The sequence below is a fragment of the Stegostoma tigrinum genome, chromosome 7, assembly GCF_030684315.1.
Source record: "Stegostoma tigrinum isolate sSteTig4 chromosome 7, sSteTig4.hap1, whole genome shotgun sequence".
Lineage (NCBI taxonomy): Eukaryota > Metazoa > Chordata > Chondrichthyes > Orectolobiformes > Stegostomatidae > Stegostoma > Stegostoma tigrinum.
In genome coordinates this window covers 4,952,829-4,977,684 of record NC_081360.1, presented here as the reverse complement: position 1 = coordinate 4,977,684, position 24,856 = coordinate 4,952,829, and the positions used below count along the sequence as shown (strand labels likewise).

Genomic DNA, 24,856 nt, shown 5'->3' with positions numbered 1-24,856 from the left:
TGATTTTGGAAACTTTGATCAGAACTCCCCATAACCTTCTCCTCTCCAAAAGAAGAGTCCCAACTTCTTCAACAGATTCTCATAACTAGAACCACTCTTTGAAACCTCTTTTGCACAAACTCCAATATGTTCACGACTCCTACAGTGTGGAGCCCAGAAGCGTACATAATACTCCAGATGAGGTCTAGACAGAGACTTACACAAATTCAACATCATCTCCTCATTCTTGTACTCTATGCTCCTACTAATAAGGCCAACGTCTGTTTTACTTGCTACTCTCGCCATCTGTCCTACACCTTTAAAGATCTGCACACGTACACCCAGGTTCTATCCCTTATGCCATATTGTTTGTCCGCGTTCCTGGTTTCAAAATGCATCACCTTACACTTCTCTGGATTGAACTGCATCCGCTTTTCTGCCTATTCCTCAAATTCAATCTTCAAGGAGTTCTACACTGTCTTTCTCACAATTTAGAATTCTTCTATGATAATAATTATACACGCACACACACGCACGCACACGCACGCACGCACACACACACACACACACACTACCTTATAAGCTTGTATGAGCATGTAAATCACGCCAGGTGACCCATGACACCAGTGAACTAGGTTGTCTCTGGATTCACCAATACAGGGAGGATAATTTCCTGATGAAAACTTGAGCTGACAAACATAGTCCACACTGGGTTTCACCAGCTTATCAAGTGTATCTTGGTCAACACCGAGTTCTGGCTAAAAGACAACAAACAGAAAAAAAAATTCTGTTGTCAAAACAACACGCAAAATTAAAAATTGAATGTAAGCATGTACAATTCTATACACCACCAAAATGACTGGATGGCTTAACTTGACCCTGCTTAATAATTAAACAAACAGTTACCAGGATAATGAGTTACCAGGGTCATGAGTTCAAAGTGAGAGGAGAGAAGTTTAGGGGAGATATGTGTGGAAAGTTCTTTACGCAGAAGGTGGTGGGTGCCTGGAATGCATTGCTGGGGAGGTGGTAGACGCAGACACGATAGTGTCTTTTAAGAGGTATCTGGACAGGCACGTGGATGGCCAGGGAGCGAAGAGATACAGACCCTTAGAAAAGAGATGACAGGTTTAGACAGGGGATCTAGATCGGCGCAGGCTTGGAGGGCCGAAGGGTCTGTTCCTGTGCTGTAATTTTCTTTGTTCTTTGTTCAGGATAAATTTAGAAAAGGATAACCCTTTCCAACAATCTCAAAGTTTTTTGAGGAAGTAATTCTGCAAGAAAATGACAGAAATTGCCAAAGCACAGCAAATCTTGAATATCCAAGACACATAAGCTAATGTTTCACAAATAAAGCAAACAGACTTTGCTGCAAGTTATGAGTTAGTTGGGAAAGAGAAGAGAACCTATGTTCAGGTAGAGAGAGAACCAAGTTCAGTGTAGCAGCACAGTGGTATAATGTCAGGAGGGTGTTGCACTGGCTGTCCTCAAGATTCACTTTGGACTCCATGATGTCTCATGTCATCTGGTCCAACGCAGACAAGGAAACCCCCCCTGGTCGATCAGTGCTCATCTGTGTGGAACTCAGCTTGGAGGGAGCACAGCGGGTGGCAAAAACACAAATGTACTCTGGGTGGAGGATTTCACCTCAGCAGTGCACTGCTGGTCAGGTTCTCTCTGATGAAGGGTCTAGGCCCAAAACGTCAGCTTTTGTGCTCCTAAGATGCTGTTTGGCCTGTGTTCATCCAGCTTCACACTTTGTTATCTCCTATTGTCATAGCTGCTCCAAATGTATACGAGGCAGTGAACCACAAAGACGGAAAAACATCCTCACCAATCTGCCAGCTGTTGATACATCTGTCCATGATAGTACATATAAGATTAATCACTGCACAATCCTTGTGAGTCAAGTCTTACCTTCACACTGATAATACTTTCCATTGAGTTGTGTGGCCACTATCATCATGCTAAATCGGACAGACTTCAAACAGATAAAGCAACTCAAGACCATCTAGGCCATTGACAGCCGCAGACTCATACTCCAACATTACCTGCAACTTCATGACCTGGCACATTCCCCACTATACAATTATCGTCAAACCAAGTCAACCCTGATGCAATGTAAAGTGCAGGAGGGCATGCCAGGACCAGCCTCAGACACACCTAAACTTGAAATGTCAACCTGTCTAAACAGGGCTACCTGTGTGCCAAACAGCATAAGCAAGTGATAGTCAGGGCCAAGTGATCCCACAACCAATGGTTCAGTCCAAGCTCTGTAGTTCTGCCACATCCAGTTGTGAATGGCAGTGTACAATTAACAATTCATTGGAGGAGGCAGTCCCACAAACATTTCCATCCTCAAAAATGCAGGCCTCCAGCTTGTCATATGCCAGTTTTAGCTACTTCACATGGTATGAAGAAATGGTTGGAGGCATAGGATACGCAAGTCCATGGGTTCTAACAATATTCCAGCAACAGTACTAAAGATGAGTGCTCCAGAACTTCCTACATCAACATGAAAATGTGGCAAATTGCCTAGATGTGTCCGGTACACAATATGCAGGACAAATCCAACCTGCCTAATTACTGCCCATCAGTTTACTCTCGAACATTAGTAAAATGACGGAAGGCATCATCAACCGTACTGTGAAGTTAACAGTGATAACTTGCTCACTTTCATAACCCAATTGGGGTTCTATCAGGGCCAGTCAGTTCCTGACCTCATGATGGCTTAGTTTCAAACATGGACAAAAAAGTTGAATTCCATAGTTAAAAAGAGAGTGACTCCCCCATTAAGTCACATTTGACCAAGTGTGGCATGAATGAGCCCGTGCAAAACTGGGGTCAATGGAAATCAGAGGGGAAGTTCTCCATTGATTGGAGTCATACCTAGCACACAGGCGGATGGTTGTGTTTGTCGCAGGTCAGTTATTTCAACTGCAGGATATCTCTTCAGGAGTTCCTCAGGATAGTGTCCAATGCCCAAACATCTTCAGCTGCTTCATCAATGATCTCCTTCCTTCATAAAGTAAGAAATGAGGATGTTCGCTGATAATTGCACAATGTTCAGCATCATTTGCAATTCCTCAGATTCTGAAGCAGGCCATGTCTAAATACAAAACGTCCCGGACAATAACCAGGCTTGGATTAACAAACAGTAAGGAACTACTGTGCCACATATATGCCAGGAAATACCCATCTGAAACAAGAGAGAACCTAACCATTGCCTCTTGACATTTCATGACACAATCATTGCTGAATACCTACTATTAACATTCTGGGGTTACCAATAACCAGAAATTGAACTCAATTAGTCATATACAGGAACTACAGGAGCAGGCCAGAGGTTAGGAATCTTGCAAGTAATTCACCTTATGAGTCCTTAAAGCCTCTCCAACACCTACAAGGCACAAGTCTAGGGTGTGATGGAATACTCCCCACTTACCTGGATGGGTGCTTTTCCAAAGACATTCAAGAAGCTTGATACCTTCCAGCCAATTTGATTGTCATCACATCCACAAATGTCCACGGCCTCCACCACTGATGCTCAGGAGGTGATGTGTGCTATCTACAAGAAGCACTGCACCAATTCACCAAATATCCTTAAGACCTTCCAAAACAACGACCTCTATCAACCAGGTGGACAAGGGCAGCAGATACATGGGAACGCAAGTTCCCCTCCAAACCACTCACCACCCTGACTTGGAAATATATCACCATACCATAGCTGTTGCTGGCTCAAAATCCTGGAACTTACCACCACCGCCTCCCCCCCCGCGCCCCCCACTCCCCCCCCGCCCTTCCGCGCAACCCCCATGCCCCCCGCCCCCCCCCCAAAGTGTCTTATGATAGCATATGACTGTAATAGTAAAAGAAGGCAACTCATCACCACCTTTCTCAAGGATGGGCAATAAATGCTGGTCCAGCCAGCAAAGCCCAAATCCCAAAAATAAATTTTCAATTTTCAATAAATTTTCTTTTAGCTGTTACAGAGATAGTAGGAACTGCTGATGCTGGAGAATCTGAGATAACATGGTGTGAAGCTGGATGAACACAGCAGGTCAAGCAGCACCAGAGGAGCAGGAAAGTTTGACGTTTCGGGTTGAGACCCTTCTCCAGAAAATTTCGGCCTGCTGGAGGGGTGTGAAAGAGACCAGAGGCAGCTTCTTGGAGCACTGGGTAAGTATATAAGTGTATAAGCAACTATGCTTATTTAACTATTAAGTTTAACTTTAAGAAGAACAGTTAAAACAGCAGAGATAACATGGTGTGAAGCTGGATGAACACAGCAGGCCAAGCAGCATCAGAGGAGCAGTAAAATTTGATGTTGTTTATGCTATGGAAAAAAATCAGGGGAGATTCGTTTTGGTCCTGGGAGCAAATTCAGTTAGACACAAATTGGGATTTCTGATTGGTTCATTAAAATTTTAGATGATTGGTGATCCTGGGCTTAATTTCCAGCATTCTACTGCAGTGAGCTTTGCCAGGGTTTACTACTTGCAATTTGTTGTTGAACAGCAGCAGGCTAGAAAATTTACATTAGATAGTTTGTACTGTATTGTCAGATTTGGCTTCAATTGAGAATAAAAGTTCATTTCCTGAAACACAAAACCACATTCTCAGCAACATCAGAAGATTAAGATTTAATTACTTACTTGCATCAGGAAATAATAGATTCCAGCTAAGCCGTGAGCTGCTCCAACATAATACTCCTGGTACCACTCGTACATCAATGGGCTTTTGGAAATACGTTTTCTGCTACTTAGCTTTTCTCCAGAACTTATGACAGCACCACAAACCTGAAACACAGAGGAAAAAAAAAAAAATCACAGTTTACTGCAAAGAATACAATCAATGAAAAACATATCAGTCAGAGGCTATTATTTATCTTCTGTTGGTGATCTGGAGAAAGACACTGGCAACATTTAGTCAAGGAAACAGCTTCCTTTCGGTGGTGCATTAGATCTCTATCAAGTCCCCTCCTCACAGTCTGTTCCATACACTTTGTTTCGTTATGCTAGTTGATTTAGGTAATGGCCCAGTGGACGTTATACTCCCCAACATTTCAGTTTGGCACTTTTGTTAAAATACCTGCTACACATGCTTGACATCCACAAACTTTCTCTGTAATACCCAGTGCTCCAAGAAGCTGCCTCTGGTCTCTTTCGCACCCCTCCAGCAGCTTTGTACTATCTTTGAAAGAAAGTCTGCCTTATCCATCTAAATGGTGATGAAATCAGCTGTGATTGAATTGAAAGGCTGATCAAGGTTGAGGGACCAAATGGTCTACAGCTACTATTTCATAAGTTCATAACCTATGCAATTCCTTCTCTCAGGATACTCTTTATTTTAAGACTCTCTTTAGAACCGTACTTGTCCATAGCACAGAAAAAGGCCCTTGGTCCATCTCATCTGTACCAGTCAAAAAGCAACCAAACAAAACGTTCTAATTCCATTTTCCAGAGCTTGGCCCAGACGTTTCTATGCTTTAGCATTGCAACAGCGCATCTAAATACTTCTTCAATATTACGTTGGTGTCTGCCTCTACATTACAAGCAGTGAGTTCCAAATTCCCATAATCTTCTGGGTTAATAAGCTTTTCCTCGCATCTCCTCGAAACCTCCTGCCCTCCACCTTAATTCTATTTGCCCTTGCCATTGATTCCTCCTATCAAAGGGGAAAGTTCCTTCTTGAGTGCTGTGTATGATTATAGTTGCCACACTATGGGGAGGATGTGGCTGCATTAGACAGAAGAGATTCACGAGGATGTTGCCTGGCTGGAACAACTTAGCTATGAAGAGAGACTACACAGGCTTTCAGCAGAGAATGTTGAGGAGGATCTGATTGAGATGTACAAAGTTCTGAGCAACATAAGCAAGATAGATAAAAGAAAACGGGTCCCGTTACTGAAGATATCAATAACTGGGAAGTACATTTTTATGGTAAAGAATCAGCATTTTGGGGGCTCTAAGGAAAAATGTTTTCACCCAGAGGGTTTTGGATTTTGGAACTCTTTGTCTGAAAATTTAAGCTACATTTAAGTAGTATATAGATGAGTATTTGAATTGTCACAGCATGCAAGGCTATGGACCAATTGTTGGAAAATGCACTGGGGGTAGATGGATGTTTGATTGCTCATATGAACACAATGGGCCAAAAGGTCTCTTTTGGTGCTGTAGACATTTTCTCTAAGGCTCCATTATACCCAGAAGAGGGCAACAGAGTGGTGACGCTGATTGGCTGATGTGTGGAAGATCAGCATCAGTGCAGTCACAGTTTCCAGAAGGTGGGCTTAATCAAAACAAAAGAAGGCAAGTACCTGGAAGAGGGCAGCAGAGTGACTGATGTGGGGAAGGTCTGCATCAGTGCAGTCACTGTGTCCAGAAGGTGCTTGCGGAGGGGCTGTAATGGAGGAGATCAGAGGAAATGGGTGAGGTATTAAATGAGTACTTTGCATCAGGTAGGGTGTGGTTGCTGATCAAAGCAGGTCTGGTGGACTGAAGTGCATCTATTTCAATGTAAAAAGTGTAACTGGTAAGGCAGATGAATGTAGAGCTTGGATTAGTACTTGAAACTATGGTGTTGTCGCCATTACAGAGACTTGATTAAGGGAGGGACAGGATTGGCAGCTTAACATTCCAGGATATAGATGTTCAAGGCGGGATAGAGGGGGATGTAAAAGGGGTGGGGGAGTTGCACTACTTGTTGAGGAGAACATCACAGCTGTACTGCAGGAGGACACCTCGGATGGCTCATACAGTGAGGCAATATGGGTAGAGCTCAGGAACAGCCAGTGGGAGATAGAAGAACAGATATGTAGGCAGGTTTTGGCATATGTAAAAGTTATAGAGTTGTTGTCCTGGGTGCTTTTAACTTCCCATATATTGACTGGGACTCACTTATTGCTTGGGGTGTGGAATGGGGCAGAGTTTATAAGGAGCATCCAGGGAGGGCTTCTTGAAACAGTATGTAGATACTCCAACTAGGAAAGGGGCTGTACTGGACTTAATACTGGGGAACGACCCTAGCCAGGTGGTCAACATCTCAGTAGGTGAACAGCTTGGCAACAGTGATCACAACTCAGTAAGCTTTAAAGTACTGATAGATTAAAGATAGGTCTGTTTGTCAGGTGAAGGTGCTAAATTGGGGGAAGGCTAATTATAACAATATTAGGCAGGAACTAAAGAATGTTCTTGAAAAGTGGGACGTTAGCCACTCTCCAATCCGCAGGAACCGATCCTGAGTCTATAGAACATTGGAAAATAATTACCAATGCGTCCACGATTTGTACAGCCACCTCCTTAAGTACCCTGGGATGCAGACCATCAGGTCCCAGGGACTTATCAGCCTTCAGACCTAACAATCTATCCAACACCATTTCCTGCCAAATATAAATTCCCTTCAGTTCATTAATTACCCTAGGTCCTTCAGCCACTATAACATCTGGGAGATTGCTTGTGTCTTCCCTAGTGAAGACAGATCCAAAGTACCTATTTAACTCTTCTGCGATTTCCTTGTTCCTCATAATAAATTCACCTGTTTGTCTTCAAGGGCCCAATTTTAGTCTTAACCATTTTTTTCTTTTCACATACCTAAAAAAGCTTTTACTATCCTCCTTTATATTTTTGGCCAGCGTGCCTTCATATCTCATTTTTTATCCACGTATTGCCTTTTTAGTTATCCCCCTGTTGCTCTTTAAAACTTTCCCAGTCCTCCGGCTTCCCGCTCATCTTTGCTATGTTATACTTCTCTTTTCTCTTTATAGAGTCCTTAACTTCCCTCGTCAGCAATGGCCACCCCTGCCTCCCCTTAGGATCTTTCTTCCTCTTTGGAATGAATTGATCCTGCACCTTCTGCATGATATCCAGAAATACCTGCCATTGTTGTTCCACTGCCATCCCTGATAGTGTATTGAACCATTGAATTTTGGCCAGCTCCTCCCTCATAGCTCCATAGTTCCCTTTGTTCAACTGCAATACTTACACTTCCGATTCTCCCTTCTCCCTCTCAAATTGCAGATTAAAACTTATCATATTATGGTCACTACCTCCTAATGAGTCCTTTACTTTGAGGTCCCTGATCAAATCCGGTTCATTGCACAACACCAGATCCAGAATTGCCTTCTCCGTGATAGGCTCCAGTACCAGCTGTTCCAAGAATCCATCTCTGAGGCACTCCACAACCTCCCTTTCTTAGGGTCCAGTACCATCCTGATTTTCCCAGTCTACCTGCATGTTGAAATCCCCCAAAGTAATACCTTTGTGACAGGCCAATTTCAACTCCTGATTCAACTTACACCCTACATCCAGACTACTGTTTGGGGGCCTGTAGATAACTCCCATTATGGTCTTTCTACCCTTAGAATTCCTCAGCTCTATCCATACTGACTCTACATCTCTTGATTCTATGTCTCCCCTTGCAAGGGACTGAATATCATTCCTCACCAACAGGGCCACCCCACCCCCTCTGCCCATCAGTCCGTCCTTTCGATAGCATGTATATCCTTGAATATTTATTTCCCAGGCCCTGTCCACTTGAAGCCACGTCTCAGTTATCCCCACAACATCGTACCTGCCAATTTCCAACTGAGCCTCAAGCTCATCCACCTTATTTCTTATGCTTCGTGCATTCATATATAATATTTTTCATTTGTTACTCCCCTCACCCTTCTTATCAATCCCTATTTCACCTGACCATTCTGTATGAACCCTTCTTGAATTTTCTGCTCGGTTGATTCTGTTGTCTTTCCTAACCTCTCTTATTTTCACTTTCCCTTTAACTTCCTTCTTACATTTCCAGTATGTCCCCTCCCCCCCACTACTTAGTTTAAACACACCTGCGTTGCAGTGGCAAACCTGCCTGCCAGAATTCTGGTACCCCACCTATTAAGATGCAACCCATCCCTCTTGTACAATTTATCCTTACCGCAAAACATAACCCATTGATCCAAGAATTTGAATCTTTGTTTTCTGCAACAGTTCCCCAGCCACACATTCAAGTCCATTATCTCCCTGTTCGTATCCTCTCCAGCCTGAGGAACTCTTCTGAGTTCTATGAAGTCCCGCTGCAGAATGTCCCTCCTCCTCTTCCTGACATACAGTAAGTGGCAGAACGCTTAAGAGTACTAATAGGCAGAGGGATCTCGACATACAGATACACAGGTCAGGGAAAATAGCAACACAGGTGGAAAAGGTCATCAACAAGGCATTTAGTGCGCTTGCCTTCATCGGCCAGGGCACTGAGTTTAAAAATTGGCAGGTAATGTTGCAGCTTCATAGAATCTTAGTTAGGCTGCATTTGAAATAACGTGTTCAATTCTGGTCACCACACTACCAGAAGGATGTGATGGCTTTGGAGAGGGTATAGAAAGACTTACCAAGATGTTGCTTGGTATGGATGGCATTAGCTATGAGGAGAGGTTGGAGAAACTTGTCTTGTTCTCAACGGAACAACGCAGGTTAAGGGGCAACTTGATAGAGGTCTGCAAGATTATGAAGGGAGTCGACGGTCAGAAGCTTTATCCCAGGGTGCAAGAGACAGTTACTCGGGGCCATGGATTCAAAGTGTAAAGGGCAAGGTTTAAAGCTGATGTATGAGATATGTCTTTTTTTAACAGAGTGGTGAGTGCCTGGAACTTGCTGCCAGGGGAGGTAGTGGATGCAGATATGATAGTGATTTTTAAAGGGCATCTTGACAAATTTATGAATAGGATGGGAAGACAGAGATACAGTCCCCAGAAGGGTCGGGGTTTTTAGTTGTGATGGGCAGCATGTTGTTGCAGGCTTGGACGGCTGAAGGAACTGTTCCCTGAGCTGTAAGTTTCCTTGTATATACATTCTGCCTGCCAGACAATCCTGACTTTTCTTATATATCATCTGTGCATCACCATTATTGCATCTCTACTGTGTATCTCATTGCCGTGCCAAATTAGTTCAAACCCTAACAACAGCGATAGTGTTGAGGGAACGGGAAGATAAATTACCTGTGGAATGGGGGAACAAGAATAAAATGGAGCTAGAGGTGGTGTAAATGAAAATTGCCAACATCTGCCTTCCAAATTATTCATCTTCATCTTGGTATTTTGGTATTGCTGGCTAGGCTAGCATTGCTGATCCATAACAAGAACAGAAATTACTCGAAAAGCTTAGCATGTCTGGCAGCATCTGTGGAGAGAAATCAGAATTAATGTTTCAGTTCAGTGACCCTTCATTAGAATTGTTCTGCAGAAGGGTCACTGGGCCTGAAATGCTAAATCTTGATTTCTTTCTCAGCAATTTTTGTTTTTGTTTCTGATTTTCGGCATGCACAATTCTTTAGGTTTTTATTGATGATTCATAATTGGCTTGATGGTGAGCTGCCTTCCTGAACTGCTGCAGTCCGTGCACTACATACCCTAGTGCTGCGAGGGTATTCAGGATATTGGCCAATGGTAATTAATGAAAGAAAGTGAATGGAATTTCAATTTCAGGACGGTGTGCAGCTTGGAGGTGAATTGGTATAAGTGAGTGGTGGTATCCATTTTAATTCTTAATTATTGGCAACCTTCTTTATCACTCCTATTTTTAACTTATTTGATATTCTGACAACTTAATTATTCACCATAACTTTGGTAAAGTTTATACATTGGTAAACATGAATGTAAGTACTCATTTACCACCGTAGCCACAATATCCAGACAAGAAAACATTTCTCCCAACTAAACTGTGTTCTAATCACAAACTCTAATCCTTAACCACTGGCTGCAATTCTCCCCCTGATAGCTGTCTTGGGATGAAGTTGACTGTTAGGCCAGGGTAAGACAATCTGGTCTTCAAAAAGGAGATTGAGCATGTATGTATGTTTTTAATAAGAGAGTGCATTTCTACTGATGTAACAGCACCAAAAATCTATCAGACTTGAATTCATTCACTGCTGAATCCTTGAATGCTTTTGATAATCTCTAGACTCGATTAATCCCACACACCTGGCCAGATACCAGACTCCACCCCCTACGAACTAGAGGTCACCTAAACTTCTGCTGCCCACATTTTTAAACTTGTACCAAGTTCCAGTCATAAATCACTGTTTAGTGACTTGTACGTTAAGCATTATCTGGATTTTAAAAATTCTTCTTCACAGCCCTGCCTCTTTCAATCTCGCTAACATCTTCCAACGTCAAGAATTTCAAGAGTCTGCGCATGTCTAAGTACTTGTTGAAATCAATATCTGGCCAATTATAAAAAATTAAATCTTTAAACATCTAGGGCAACTGGATGACAAACTCTCGTGGTTTCTATCAACAAATCTTCAGGTATTTGATATACAAGTGAATTTTCAATATCTAAAGATTAAAGAGCTGCGAAATCTTCAGAAAAAGTATATCTAAGTAATATTGCACAAACAATAGTTAGTTTGTTTGGTAACTTCTATCGACATTATTGACCATCCATTACTTTGTAAACAATAAATGAGGACAGCTTTTCCTGAATGTTACCAGCACTACTTCGCATCAAAGGGAAGGTCACAAATTAAACAACATTTAGAACATGAGACTTCAGATAAAAGCTTGGTGCTTTTTCATTTATTAGTGGACAGCACGTTTTGAAATTAACTTGTACATTTCAACACAAAACAAAGTTTACAAGGATTCAATTTTTAGAAATCATGTGGGAAAGGTAGAGATTTTTTAAACTTTAATATCGCTAAATAATCATTTAAATAAAAAAGGAGAGCGAGACACTACCTGTTTCATGTACTGCAATGATATTTTTTCAGTGCCAAACTGATTGTTAACAAATAATAACGCATATAGATATCCAATCCGTCCATACAGCATTTCGTCTGGCAGTCTTGAATTCAGTTTTACTACAGATTGATGCAGTTGGAGAAGCCTGCAAGAAATACATTGGAAAACCTGAAATGCTTGCAAAAAAGATTTGAAAACATGAATATTTGGACTGTAAGTACAAAATCAAAAACATGACTCCTCCTTTTGCTCTTCTTGTAAGCATGATGAGCACATTCTTTAACTATATATTCTTTATTTCTTTTCAAGATTGTTGCTTTTTGGATCATTATATGATTTGACACAAGCAAATGCAAGTTTCTGAAAGCAGGCAAGTAAAGTCATGCCTCTTTCTTAAAATTTGAAAGTATTAGAATAAAACACCTTCCCCTTGGCTTACTAATGATTAAGAGTGTGATCCTTGCCCAATAATCCTTTGGGTGCAAAAGCTGGTAAGAAATGCGTTTGGTTTGTTTGTTGGAAAGAGTCAAACTCCAATGTTTGTTTCCTATGTTACAGTACAGAGCCGAAATGCTTTAGGAACTATTTATGTAAATAAAGGTATTTTATGAATAAAGTTTATTTTTGAAGTTTAAAAAAAACCATTGCTTCCCCAACTGAAATCCACAAACTCAGCAAAAAAATGGAGAACAACATTCACCTTGTGTAATAAACTTTATAAGTTCAGAGGAAATTGCTGCTGAACTCTATTTACTCTCTGTACGCTGACACAGACAAGGGAAATTATTTATTGGTGGGCCTTATATATTGATGAGTTGAGGGATTACCAAGGAACTACTTTAGACCGAGAAGGATCCATTACTTTTTACTCCGAGGGCTAACGGCAGAGTTGTTTCAAACTGCAAATGACCAAGAGTGCAATGACTGAGCTGGCAGTGTGTAGAAGACTGAAGTTAATGACATAGAATCGATATTTCTCAGAAACTAAAGCCAGTTTTGATCCTTTATTAAATTAGAAATTTTGAACCAATCACATGGCACCACTCCTATGAAAGATTAACCAAAGAATATACATCTACGCAACAGTTGTAACTGAACAGTCAACATGTGCAGGGATCAAAATAAGTATCTTTTTAAATGCCAGCCTTCAATTCATCAAAACCAATTCAGTGTGTACACTGTGTTAATATATAAACAGCTTCCAATGTAGATAGAAGAACAAACATAACAGTGATGACCAGAATGATCCTTACAATTGTTCACTATGATCGCCACCAAAAAAAAGTTATATTTTCATAATATTTCACAATAGTATAGTTCTCTTAAAAGGAAGTAATTTGCTGAGTATATAAATTTACAATTAAAGCCTGCTCAGTATTCTTTGCAAAGTATATTTTGCAGAGGCAAATGCTGCATGACATTCTATATATAACACTAAGAAATCTTTGTGATGACAGAAGTATTTCAAAACACCCCTCCAGCTTCAACCCCAGCCCATGGAAGTTCTCGGGAGCTGCCAGATCAAGACTACTGTGTGTGCCGAGGTGACTTTGGTTTTTGTTTGGAAATAAGTCTTACCTTGACTACTATCACAAGATTCAAAAAAGGACATATGCCTTAAGCACATTTTCCCTTACAAAGGAGAAACAACAACTTGTGTTTAAATTAAGCTCACTCCATACACTGTTGGGAGCTCATTCCATGGCAGTGTGTAGGAGGCACATCAAACAAACTGTGGTATTGAGTCACACAGGGAGATATCAGAACATATGGCCGATGCTTGGTCTAATATATAGGTTTTAAAAAACATCTACAATGAGGGAATAGAAATGGAGAGATTTAGGTTGGCAATTCCACCAATCAGACTCAAGGTAGCTGAAGACGTTGCTGTCCAACATTGGGGATTGAAGAAATTGAGAGGGATAAATTTTGGAGTCAATGGTTACAATTTTAAAAAGCATTTCCAGAACAGGAGCCAAGCTGAACATGGGAGTGTTGGTGCATGAGATTTGTTCTGGATTAGGATACAGATACAAAGTTTGGGATAAACTGAAGTTTACAGAAGGGAAAAGATGGGAAGCCTGGAGCCTAGGCAGATGAAGATCAATACTGAAGCAATAAGGTAAACAGGCAAGAGGCTAGAACTGGAGTAGCTTAGAGATCTTGGAGGGCTGCAGGAGATTACAGAGATAAGGAATGGCAAGGAGGAGAGAATTGAAAACAAGGATGTAAATTTTAAAATCTAAGTTCCTCTATATTAAGGATCAAAAGTGCAGGGGATAATTCAATAAGTCGTGTATTCACTTCCACTAATCATGTATATAAGTTTCCCTGGACCTGCAGATACTTACGTAGACTAAATGGGTGTTGTGACAAAGCCCAAATGTTTGGTCAACCAGTTATTAAATAAGGAGAGCTTTTAAAAAGAGGGAAATTGAGGTGTTTGTTGAAGGAACAGTCACTTGATGGGATGCCTATCATTGATGGAGTGATGAGGGGAGAGTGGCAAGAAGTCAAGTATAGGGCAAGAGTTCAAGAGTTTATGGTTGCAGGACAGGAGGATTTCACACAGACTGGGCAAATTAGGGCTAGAAAGAGATTTAAACCTGCAGATGACAATTTTAAATTGAAAACATTAGCATACTAAATTGAAAACATTAGCATACTGAAGTCAATACTGGTCAACAGTGACAGTGCAGGTTAACATAGAATAGGGCTGCAAGGTTAGACAGATAACCCAGCAACAAAATCCAAGTATAATTAGAGCAAATTGTTTTCACTTACTGATTGACATAAGTGTCTGATTCTTGAGTTTGCCGCAGTTTATGATGCACGACTGCAGCTACTGCCAGCGGGCCTGCGTCACCACACAGGAAAGTGACTACACGCCCAGTGAGACATTTCAGACTCTTATTGACGTACTGTAGGGCTTTCTGCAGGAAAGACTGATCTCCATAAATATTGTGTAGATGCAGATATAGTAAAGCAATCCCTGATGGAATACAAATGCATTGTTATAGATATGTGGCACTGTTGACTGAGCTCGTGAAAGATAAGAGTTTCAGAAACATTTTTAAAATAAAGGAACTATATGCTGTTTCAGATCACCCTTATTAAGCCATGTACAGACAACAGATCTTGTTTGGGTATGGCGAGACTCTCTTGACACCACCAAGATCACTGCTCCAAGAAAGACCTGTTTGATGCACCAAAAGACAAAAATTGTGATGCTGCTGCAATTTGGACATATTATCAAGTCAGTTGGACTGGAAATTCTTGGGTGTTTCCTTGCTCCATTCTGGTTGTTGTCAGACAATTCAAAGCATTGTACGTCGAATGAAGTAATCTCTAAAGTGTGGTCACTGGTGTTAAGACAGGAGACGCTGTGGCCCTTTGTGCAGAGCAGTCTCCCGCAAACCGCAATGTGGTGTGTGCTTGTGTGCGCCCCTCCAGCTGGTCCCAGCATTGCATTGTTGTAGCAGTCTTGCCTTTTTGCGAAAGTACTTGAACCTGGGATTCATGTGCTAATGATAACAGCTAAACCATAGCTGACACTTAAGGTTGTAATCATTTAAAACTGTTAACACCATACCATGAAGGAAAAATTATTTGTACTGCTACAATAAGAAAGCTGGAAGTTTGCAATCTGAAAGGTCATTCAATTTTTCTTATTTGTATTAACTGAGAATGTAAATGTGCAATGAGCAAAGAGCAATAATTTGAAGACTAGAACACAGAACCTCTACAAGACAGATGATCAAATTACTGTACCTCTACTTACCACTGAAAGCTATTCCTTAATTGTTGCTACTGCTTGTAGATCCTCCTGTGGTTAGGAGATCCACTGTCACACTTTGCCACATTCATCAGCCCTGAACAATTCTCACATCTTCTGCAGCCCATCTGCCTTGCACACACATACATCCACTGGAGTCTGACAGCAATGTCTGTTTAATACGCATCATCCTATGTGGTCAGCATTCATATCTCAAAGACTATTTCCGTTGGCACGTACTGGCAACTGGGACAGAGTTCATGGATTCAAGGTGGACTCCTCAATCCAGACTAACATTTGTACTGAGGAGGTGCTGCAAGTTTTTGCAAGGAAATATAATCTTAAAAATGTCTCAGGTGGATCTAAGAAAATACTACAATATTATTTTAAGAATACTGTGTCCTGGCCAATACTTATTTCTGAACTAGTACCAAGAGTCACATAACACAGAAGGAGGCTCGTCAAGTTGGTGCTAACCAATGTGCACTTGTCGCATTTTCCAGCACTTGCCTCATAGCCTTGAATGTTATGATACTTCAAGTGCTCATGCACATTATTTTTTAAATAGTTCAAAGATTTCTTGGCTCTATTGCCATACCAGGCTGTGCATTCCAGACTTCCACTACCCTCTGATGAAAAACTCTTTCCTCAAAACACCACCAAACCTCCTGCCCTTAAACTTGAAATTTCAACCCCTTGTATTTGACCAACATAGGGGAGCAGTTGTTTTCTTTTGTGAGATTTCTTTCTCAAAGTGGCTGCCATATCTCCCCATGATTACAAGTAACCACACTTCAAACTAAACTGAAAGGAAAAATTGCTTAAAATAACAATGTTTGTTGAATTCTATTTTCCATCTGTTTTTATAGATGTTTTATCTTTTATAGATGTTATGCTTTTACCATTAGATTTAGTCAAGGAATTGTGATGTTTTTACAACCATTACATTCTAGAACGTAGAACAGTACAGCATAGTACAGGCCCTTCGGCCCATTATGTTGTGCTGACCTATTATCCTACACTATTCTGTGAAATAATAGTGACAGAGCTGCTGAGTGAATAAAATATCAGTCAGTACAGTACCTCAGTGGTTAGCACTGCTGTCTTACAGCACCAGGAACTCAGGTTCAATTCCACCCTTGGGCGACTGTGAGGAGTTTGCACATTCTCCCCACGTCTGTGTGGGTTTCTGCCAGGTTCCCCGGTTTCCTCTCAAAGTCCAAGGATGTGCAAGTCAAGTCGATTAGCCATGCTAAGTCGCCCGTAGTGTTCAGGGATGTGCAGGGTAGGTAGGTTAGTCAAGAGAAATGCAGGGTTACAGGGATAGGGTAGGGGGATGGTTCTGGGTTGGATGTTCTTCAGAGGGTTGGTGTGGACCTGATGGGCTAGATGGCCTGTTTCTACACTGTAGGGCTTCTATTATCAGTCGGATTAACCCATTCAGTATCAAACAATTCCTAATCTAGAAAACAGGAAACTAAATTGGCACAGTAAATAATTTTAACCTGTATGCTCAAAGTCAATTCTTGAAAGCTATTACTCCGGTGCATTACCAGTTTAGTCAAAGGCTCTTGATTAACGTCATCACCAAGCAATTTCAAGGTTATCAGAAATGCAGGTTATGCCACAACCTTAAAGGTTATCTGAAACCAACTGCAAATATCAGTGACCAAAACAGTTATCAACTCTGGACTGGACTGCACTATCTTCCAACGTGTTCCCTCTAGTCTAGTCAAATCTCAGTCCCGTCACTCCTACTGCCCTTCCTGAGGTCACTGCTACCTACTGGTACTTTTCCATATGAACTCAAACTATAAAAACAACTCCCAAAATCAGCAATCCCCTGTAACACACCTATGCAAACAGCAATTTATGTCAAACTACATTTCTGGAAAATTTGCATTCTCAAGTTGAATTCTGCACAGCATTCTGGTGACGTTCATCAACATCTAACTTACCCTTCTGTTATTTAGAGCTAGCCTGTGTGTCTTTATTTCCCCATATTTTGCCTCTTTTTCTTGGGTCAAATGTTCTCCCACAATATACAAATACTAATTCTTCACAGGTCAAATTTGGTAGATCTCACAGTACCTGTAGTCATAGAACATAGAACATTACAGCACAGTACAGGCCCTTCGGCCCTCGATGTTGTGCCGGCCTATCATAACGATCTCAAGCCCATCTAACCTACACTATTCCATGTACATCCATATGCTTATCCAATGACGACTTAAAGGTACCTAAAGTTGGCGAATCTACTACCGTTGCAGGCAAAGCGTTCCATTCCTTTACTACTCTCTGAGTAAAGAAACTACCTCTGACATCTGTCCTATATCTTTCACCCCTCAATTTAAAGCTATGCCCCCTCATGCTCGCCGTTACCATCCTAGGAATAAGGCTCTCCCTATCCACCCTATCTAACCCTCTGATTATTTTATATTTCAATTAAGTCACCTCTCAACCTTCTTCTCTCTAATGAAAACAGCCTCAAGTCCCTCAGCCTTTCCTCGTAAGGCCTTTCCTCGTAAAACCTTCCGTACATACCAGGCAACATCCTAGTAAATCTCCTCTGCACCCTTTACAAAGCTTCCACATCCTTCTTATAATGCGGTGACCAGAACTGTACACAATACTCCAAGTGCGGCCGCACCAGAGTTTTGTCCAGCTACACCATAACCTCTTGGTTCCGGAACTCGATCCCTCTATTAATAAAAGCTAAAACACACTATGCCTTTTTAACAGCCCTGTCAACCTGGGTAGCAACTTTCAAGGATCTGTGTACATGGACACTGAGATCTCTCTGCTCATCTACACTACTAAGAATCTTACCATTAGCCCTGTACTTTGCCTTCTGATTACTCCTACCAAAATGCATCACCTCACACTTGTCTGCATTAAACTCCGTTTGCCACCTCTCAGCCCAGCTCTGCAGCTTATCTATGTCTCTCTGCCATCTACAGCGTCCTTCGTCACTATCCACAACTCCACCGACCTTAGTGTCGTCTGCAAATTTACTAACCCATCCTTCTACACCCTCATCCAGGTCATTTATAAAAATGACAAACAGCAGTGGACCCAACACCGGTCCTTGCGGTACACCACGAGTAACTGGTCTCCAGGATGAACATTTCCCATCAACTACCACCCTCTGTCTTCTTTCAGCAAGCCAATTTCCGATCCAAACTGCTATATCTCCCACAATTCCATTCCTCCACATTTTGTACAATACCCTATTGTGGGAACCTTATCGAACGCCTTGCTGAAATCCATATACACCACATCAACCGGTTTACTCTCATCTACCTGTTTGGTCACCTTCTCAACGAACTCAATAATGTTTGTGAGGTATGACCTTCCCTTCACAAAACCATGCTGACTATCCCTAATCAATTTATTCTTTTCTAGATGATTATAAATCCCATCCCTTATAACCTTTTCCAACACTTTACCAACAACTGAGGTAAGGCTCACTGGTCTATAATTACCAGGGTTGTCTCTACTCCCTTTCTTGAACAGGGGAACCACATTTGCTATCCTCCAGTCATCTGGCACTATTCCTGTAGACAATGACGAGTTAAAGATCAATGCCAAAGGCTCGGCAATCTCCTCCCTGGCTTCCCAGAGGATCCTAGGATAAATCCCATCCGGCCTAGGGGACTTATCAATCTTCACCCTCTTGTAGGATTTCTAATACCTCTTCCTTGTGAACCTCAATCCCACCTAGTCTAGTAGCCGGTATCTCAGTATTCTCCTCAACAACACTGTCATTTTCTAGAGTGAATACTGTTGAAAAATATTCATCAAGTGGAAGTGACGAGTCAACTCTGCATGTTAAATCCCTGCTGTAGTTCTCAAATTCTATACTGCTTTAACATACCTTCAGTCAGAACCATAACTGGACAGTACTTGGGGTTATTTTATACTGTTTGGTTGAAAATATCTTTCCCTTCGTGTATTTCTGGAGTTAAAACCCATAAGGCCAATACTATCAGGTTTATGAGGCAAGGGCAATTAGGTGTGTTTATCAGGTTACCCAAAAGTTGGGTTTTAGAAAGCTGTAGGAAGAAAACAATGGAGGTGCTAAGGGCTTTTGAAGAATTTGAAGTTCTGAGTAAAGAAGAGTGAGAGAAAGTGACATTACATCAAGATTTAATTTTAAGTGAGGGAGCAGAGTAGGAAGAACGTGTAAATCAGCTACAAAATATTTTTTGCATTGATTAGTGTGGCCCGAATTACTTTTCATTTTGTGAATCCGCTGGGTGCCTGAATACTTCATTTGCACCAATTTTTACCAAATAGAAAAATCAAACTCGTTACCTTAAAGTCATCTTTTCATTCAGAAAATGTCTAGTTGTTATCCTGATGACCTCAAACACACAATTTTCAGTCGCCAAATATACAAAGTGTAATCTCGATGGTTTCTGGATGCACACAATAATTGCTTCTCAGTTTTGCAGTACCTGCCCATCCAGTGTAGCTGGTGCAGTCCATTTCATCACCCTTTATCAACCCATTTTCCACATGCTGCAATAATTCACTGATCTTGCTCTGCAGTTGCTGAATGAAGTCACTGGTTAACTGTAAAGCATTAAAAAAATAAGATGCTTCTTTATTCTTAGCCAAGGTCAACAAAGATGTAAACAAGGCTATTCTGCGTCCTCAGTTCAGGTCGACCCATAGAACCGATTCACATCATTTTCATTTCCTGCTGTCTTTTGCACATTTGCATTAATCAGTGACTATTTTCAGCCAGTGTACAAAGACATAATGGCTATTAGCCTATATTAGACCCCTTGTAACTGAGTCCACCACTCTGGGAAAAAGCTTCTTACCATCCACCTTGTATATACCCCTCATGATTTTGTAGACCTCAATCAGGTTACCCCCTCAATCTCCATCTTTCTAATGAAAATAATCCTAATCTACTCAACCTTTCTTCATAGCTAATGCCCTCCATACCAGGCAACATCCTGGTGAACCTCCTCTGCACCCTCTCCAAAGCATCCACATCCTTTTGGTAAGGTGGCGACCAGAACTGTACGCAGTTCTCTAAATGTGGCTGAACCAAAGTCTTATACAACTGAAGAGCCAGAAACTGAGAGAACTGAGTTTCTCAATCGCCCCACACACACTCCCCCATCCCCTTAAACACTCACCTTCTCTCCTGGAATTTCAAAGTCCTGAATTGCAGCCAGATGTTTCTGACACCTCCAGCTCAGGCCAATTAGTAAAAGGTAAAGTTGCCATAGTCTTACCAGATCATAAGGCCTCTCCCTCTTTAGGAGAGACGCAACTGGTGGTGTTTTAACCTGAGGCTCACCACATCTCAGGCAAAGGGTAAGGTCAAGAAGAAAAATCCTTTTGGTGAGCTCAGCCAGTACATGTACTGAACCCACAGTAGTAGAGTTAATCTGCATTGCAGACTAGCTGTCCAGTTGACTAAGCTAAACCTACACCCAGACCATTTAGTAGCTCCTTCCTAAACACTTTCCACCCACCCACTGCCAGTTAGTTAATATCTGTTACTACAACACTGCAGTGTCAGTAAATACTCACATTGTTGTTAATCTGCAATGCACTAGTTTCACTGGGCTTTTGGTAAAGTCTTACACAGGATGTTAGTAAATACTTGGAACTGGGCTGGGGAGGGGGTAATTTAGGGCAGCATGGTGGCTCAGTGGTTAGCACAGCAGCCTCACAGCGCCAGGGACCCGGGTTCAATTCCAGCCTTGGATGGCTGTTTGTGCACAGTTTGCACATTCTCCCCGTGTTTGCGTGGGTTTTTCTCCGGGTGCTCCAGTTTCCTCCGACAGTCCAAAGATGTGCAGGCTAGGTGGATTGGCCATGCTAAATTGCCCATAGTGTTCAAGGGTGTGTGGGTTACAGGGGGATGGATCTGGGTGGGATGCTTCAAGGGGCGGTGTGGGCTTGTTGGGCCAAAGGGCCTGTTTCCACACTGTAGAGAATCTAATTTATACTGACATGAATTGAGGATTCAAAGCACAACGTAGGAGTAAATAGGCCATTCTCAGGTTGCCTAGCTGTGAACAGTGGGCTGCTACAATGCTCAATATGAGAATGTCGGGGTCAATTGTGATATTTCCATCTTTGCAGATGAGGTTAAACTTGATGGGAATGTGAGTTATGCAAAGAAGCTTTTCGGGATTTAGACAGGCTGAATGAGTGATTGACTAAATGTATGACAGATATAATGTGGGCAAATTTGAGCTTACACACTTTGGTGTGAGGAATAAAAGTGCAAAGTATTTCTTCAATAAATAGAGATTGGAAAGTGTCGATGTCCAAAGGGACTTGGGTGCCATTGAAAAGTGCAAGTGCAGCAAACTGTTGTGATGTAAACAGTATGTTGGCTTTTATCACAGGAGGATTTGAGCATAGGATCAAAATCATCTTGCTTCATTTTTACTGAACATTGATGAGAACACATCTAGAGAAGTGTGTACAACTCCAAACAAAAACAGAAGTTGCTGGAAAAGCTCAGCAGGTCTGGCAGCATCCATGAAGAAAAAAATCAGAGTTAACATTTTGGGTCCAGTGACCCTTCTTCAGAACTGTTAACTCAGAATTGAGATATTTTTCTTCATAGATGTTGCCAGACATGCTAAGCTTTTTTAGCAACTTCTGTTTTTGTTCCTTATTTTCAGCATCTGCAGTTCCTTTGGTTTTATAGTGTATAGTTCTGATCTGCTTGCTGAAGGAAGGATATACTTGCCATAGAGAGTGTAGTGAAGGCATGGGACCGTCCTACAAGAAGAGATTGAGGAGTATAGGCCCGTATTTCTTGGAGTTTAAGAGAATGAGACGGCTACTCACAGAAACTCTCAAAATTCTGGAAAAGATACAGCAGATAAAGAAGGACATTTTCCTTGCGATGGTGTCTGGAACCTGGGAATACAAATTCAGAATATGGTATAGGCCATTTAGAACTGAGATGAAGAGAAATTTCTTCATTTAGAGGGTGGTGAATTTTTGGAATTCATAACCCAGAGTCTGTGGAGTCTCAATCACTGAGTATGTTCGAGGCAGAAATTGATAGATTTCTAATAGTGTTGCTAAGGGCTAAGGGAATAACTTGGGAATTGAAGCAGATGATCAGCCATGATATCGAATGAAACAAAGTCGATGAGCTGTCTGCTCCTGCTCCTGCTCCTGTAATAATCAGTTCCCAAACACACAGCAGAACAATTCCTGTCCACCTCGCACTCCATCCAGACTTTATTCAAGTCCAGTGTGTGACCCATCTCAATCCTGCAGCCATTCTGTCTGAATCACTCCAATCCTTGGCTAGACGTGAATCTCGCACTTACCTCACACTTAGTCAGAGTGAATCCCTCATTCCAGCCTCACCAGAAGTCATTGTGTCCATCATGTTTCCCCTCCCCTTCCACCCTAGTGTATTTTCCTCACTATATCCGAGGTTCTCAATCGCCCCACACTCCCAACACCCGTGATCATCATATGTCTCTCACTCTACCCCACCCCCGGGGCCAGTCTCCCCCCCCCCAATCTCACTCACATTCCCGGCAGAGTCAAACAGCCTCTGTGTAGAAGCCAGCCCTTCATAATCGGGGTACGGGTTCCTGAACGCTCTGCTTTCCATGTCGATTACACCCGGCGGCCTGCTCGAGGAAACGCACAAGCTCCAAAACAGCGCTGCAAACAGCAGGCCCCAAAGCATGGACACCACGGTAACCCGGCGTGACCCCTGAACCGGCCCGACCCCGCCCCCCAGCCGACACAGTGGGACGAGTCAAAGGTGGAGGGCTCAGGAGAGGCTATTAAAGTTCCCAGAACAAATAATAGGACATAAAAGTATCGTCGGGATCCTAGCACATAAAGCGAATTATGAGGAGGAGGGGGGAGGGTCAGTCAACGCGGAAGAGAGGATTTATACTAATAATGCATGCAGCATAAGAAACTAGTAAATAGGCTGGTAGCGCGGCTTGAAATTGGCAGGTACGGTGTTGTGGGTATCACAGAGACCTGGCTCGGTCAGGCTGGGAGCTAACTATCCAAGGATACACAGGAAGATGGCGGGATGGGTTGTGGTGTTTGTAAGAAATGGAATTAAGTCAGTAGCAAGAAGTGATTTAAACTTGGAAGTTGTAGAATCGATGTGGGTTGAGTTGAGGAACTGAAAAGGAAAAAAGACCATGGGTTTTAAGTACAGGCCTAATCGCATGTTCGGGATGTGGGAAAAAAATAATCAGGAGATAGAAAAAGCAAGGAAGGGATGGTAAGGTGGGTTATGGGGGCATAGGTCGGGTTGGGATGCTTCAAGGGGCGGTGTGGACTTGTTGGGCGGAAGGGCCTGTTTCCACACTGTAGGCAATCTAATAAAAAAATAAATAAGACATATAGAACATGGAGTCAAGAGGAAGAAGGATGCTTACTTAAGGTTGAGGAAGCAACGATTGGACAGGACTCTAGAGATCTACAGGGTAGCCAGGAAGGAACTGAAGAGTGCACTTGGGAGAGTTAGAAGGGAGAATGAGAAAACCTTGGCGGGTAGGATCAAGGAAAACCCTCAGGCGTTCTATGCTTAATGTGTGGAACAGCAGGATGTCCAGAGTGAGGAGAGGGCCAATCAGGGATGGTGGAGGGAGCTTGTACCAGGAGTCAGAGAAGGTAGAGGAGGTCTTTAATGAATACTTTGCTTCAGTATTCGCCAGTGAAAGGGACCTTGACATTTGTGAGGACAGCATGAAACAGGCAGATATACTTGAACAGGTTGATGTTACGAAGGAGATGTGCTGGAATTTTGAAAAACATGTAGATAGATAGGTCCCGTGGGCCAGACAGGACATACCCAAGGTTACTAGGGGAAGCAAGGGAAGAGATTGCTGCCTCTTTGTCGATGATCTTTGCATCCTCACTGTCCACTTTAGTAGTACTAGAAGATTGGAGGGTGACAAATGTCATTCCCTTTTTTGAGAAAGGGAATAGGGATAATCCTGGAAATTATAGACCCGTCAGCCTTACTTCTGAGGTGAGCAAATTGGGGAGGATTCTGAGAGATAGTATTCATGACTATTTGGAAAAGCACAGTTTGATTAGAAATAGTCAGCATAGCTTTGTGAGGGGCAGGTCATGCCTCACAAGCCTTATTGAATTCTTTGAGGATGTGACAAAACACACTGAAGAAGACAGAGAGGTGGATGTGATGTCTATGGATTTTAGTAGTGCATTTGATAAGGTTCTACATGGTAGGTCCATTCAGAACGTAAAGAGGCAAGGAATTCAGGGAAATTTCTGTCTGGATACAAAACTGGTGTCCAATAGAACACAGAGGGTGGTAGTAAGATGGAAAGCATTCATCCTGGAGCTCAGCGACCAGTCGTGTTCTGCAGGGATCT

At 42.1% G+C, this 24,856-nt stretch overlaps 1 protein-coding gene across 2 annotated transcripts in view; it reads right to left on the bottom strand.

The window, feature by feature from the left end:
- lancl1 (LanC antibiotic synthetase component C-like 1 (bacterial)) overlaps positions 1–23,339 on the bottom strand; it is a 35,912-nt gene extending 12,573 nt beyond the window's left edge. The window contains exons 1-6 of one of the 2 annotated variants that reach the window (XM_048535155.2): positions 23,017–23,339; positions 19,940–20,057; positions 14,489–14,696; positions 11,702–11,849; positions 4,635–4,778; positions 555–737 (exon numbers count right to left, since the gene is read on the bottom strand). In XM_048535155.2, the coding sequence (XP_048391112.1) occupies positions 555–737; positions 4,635–4,778; positions 11,702–11,849; positions 14,489–14,696; positions 19,940–20,057; positions 23,017–23,178 (963 nt within the window). In that variant the 5' untranslated portion in view covers positions 23,179–23,339. Of the gene's footprint in view, positions 1–554; positions 738–4,634; positions 4,779–11,701; positions 11,850–14,488; positions 14,697–19,939; positions 20,058–22,807; positions 22,926–23,016 lie in introns of those variants that run through there. The other variant, XM_048535156.2, reaches the window with a different exon arrangement.
- Positions 23,340–24,856: the final 1,517 nt, after the last annotated feature.